The 1,397-nt window shown below is 38.6% G+C and overlaps 1 protein-coding gene across 4 annotated transcripts in view; it reads right to left on the bottom strand.

The window, feature by feature from the left end:
* The window catches only part of CARF (calcium responsive transcription factor), a 50,324-nt gene that overhangs the window by 32,511 nt on the left and 16,416 nt on the right, over positions 1–1,397 (bottom strand). For all 4 annotated transcript variants that reach the window (XM_015561103.1, XM_015561104.1, XM_015561102.1 and 1 more), the window contains one exon: positions 16–205. In XM_015561103.1, coding sequence (XP_015416589.1) covers positions 16–205 — 190 coding nt within the window. The remainder of the gene's footprint in view (positions 1–15; positions 206–1,397) is intronic.

Below are 1,397 nucleotides of genomic sequence, written 5' to 3'. Positions count from 1 at the left end.
TCTTTTAAAAAGTACCTGTATTGACAAATGGAATTCCATCATATGGGATATACTGGGATTTCCACATCAAACGTGTAGCTGGCTTGGCTGGGCTTGGAGATTGGCGAGTCCCCCAAACACTCTGTGTTTGCTGCTTGTGAAATGTTAAAACACTTTCTAATTCAGTCTCACTTACACAGTAGCCCCGGTATGAATCTCCAATTTTCTGCATGTAGTAAAATTAAATAACAAAATCATTAGCAAATATGCTTCATTGTACAAAAAATTTAATGAGGTGATTGTCCAAGATAAAAGACTCATCAGCTCTCAAAAGACAATGTCATTTCTCCTTCAGAGCAATGGTCTATTACAACCAGCAGATCTGGTCTGAATTCAACTAGCGTCATCAAATAGATACTGTCCAGGTATTTGTTAGAGAATGCCAAACTCACTGCCATATTGACTTTATCAAAATTTTGTTAGAGACAAGTAATCTTTAAGGAAAATAGCTTGAAGAATATATCATGTATCCATTCTTCCAGATACTTAAAATTCTCCCCCCATATCCAACCAAATCAGCATAAAACTAGCCACAAGGTACTGGTTCCCTGTGAGCCTTCTTTAATGAAACTGATTTTGATATTATGCCATGAATTTGTTTGAAAACCTATGAAAACTGTGATTATCTTATATAAAAATGATGTCAAAGAATTTGTTCATTATATTAGCATTCTTTTCATGAAGATCCTTCTCTGGAATTCCTGTCTGACCTTAAATGCCAAAAATAAGTAATGGGTTTTTCTTTTTCTTAGTTTGTGGAAATTAGCATAAATACTTTTATCTAATGGACACAGAATTTACTAATTAACTTGGTTTCCCCTTTTGAATGTAGATGCTTAGAATATAGACAAGTATATATATATATGTCTCTGTATGTATATACACTCAATACAGTATACATATAACCATGGGGTCTCAGCAGCGCTGGCTGCGATTTGGTGGGCTGTCCTCCGGGGTGTGGTGGGGCCTGAGTCCCACTTGGGGGAAGCCGAGTGTTGCTTTGTCGGCACCTGGTCCACACTGCCATTTCTTTGTAAATGGCCAGGGCACATCGCGACAGCTACAGCTCCTGCATTGTGCGTCTGCCCCCTGGTGGTCAGTGAGTGTCATAGCGACCAGTCGTGTGGAGTACAGGTGATCACATACCAGCTCTAGTCATCTTTAAAGGACTGAGTTTATCAAATGCCTTCCTGAAGCCAATTACAAAATGAATGGAATTTAGAACAGACAGAGTTGGGTGCCTGAAGAACAGAATTGGGAATATATAGGTACCTTCATGATATGGCCTTTGGTTTTTAAAAAATGCTCACAAAAGCCTCTTGCTCTTCTAAACTCTCAGGGTCCCTAACATTTATTTC

Source organism: Myotis davidii, unplaced genomic scaffold, assembly GCF_000327345.1.
Source record: "Myotis davidii unplaced genomic scaffold, ASM32734v1 scaffold394, whole genome shotgun sequence".
NCBI classification, from domain to species: Eukaryota; Metazoa; Chordata; class Mammalia; order Chiroptera; family Vespertilionidae; genus Myotis; species Myotis davidii.
Note: the sequence above shows the minus strand (reverse complement) of the source record. Positions and strands in the feature narration are given on the sequence as shown.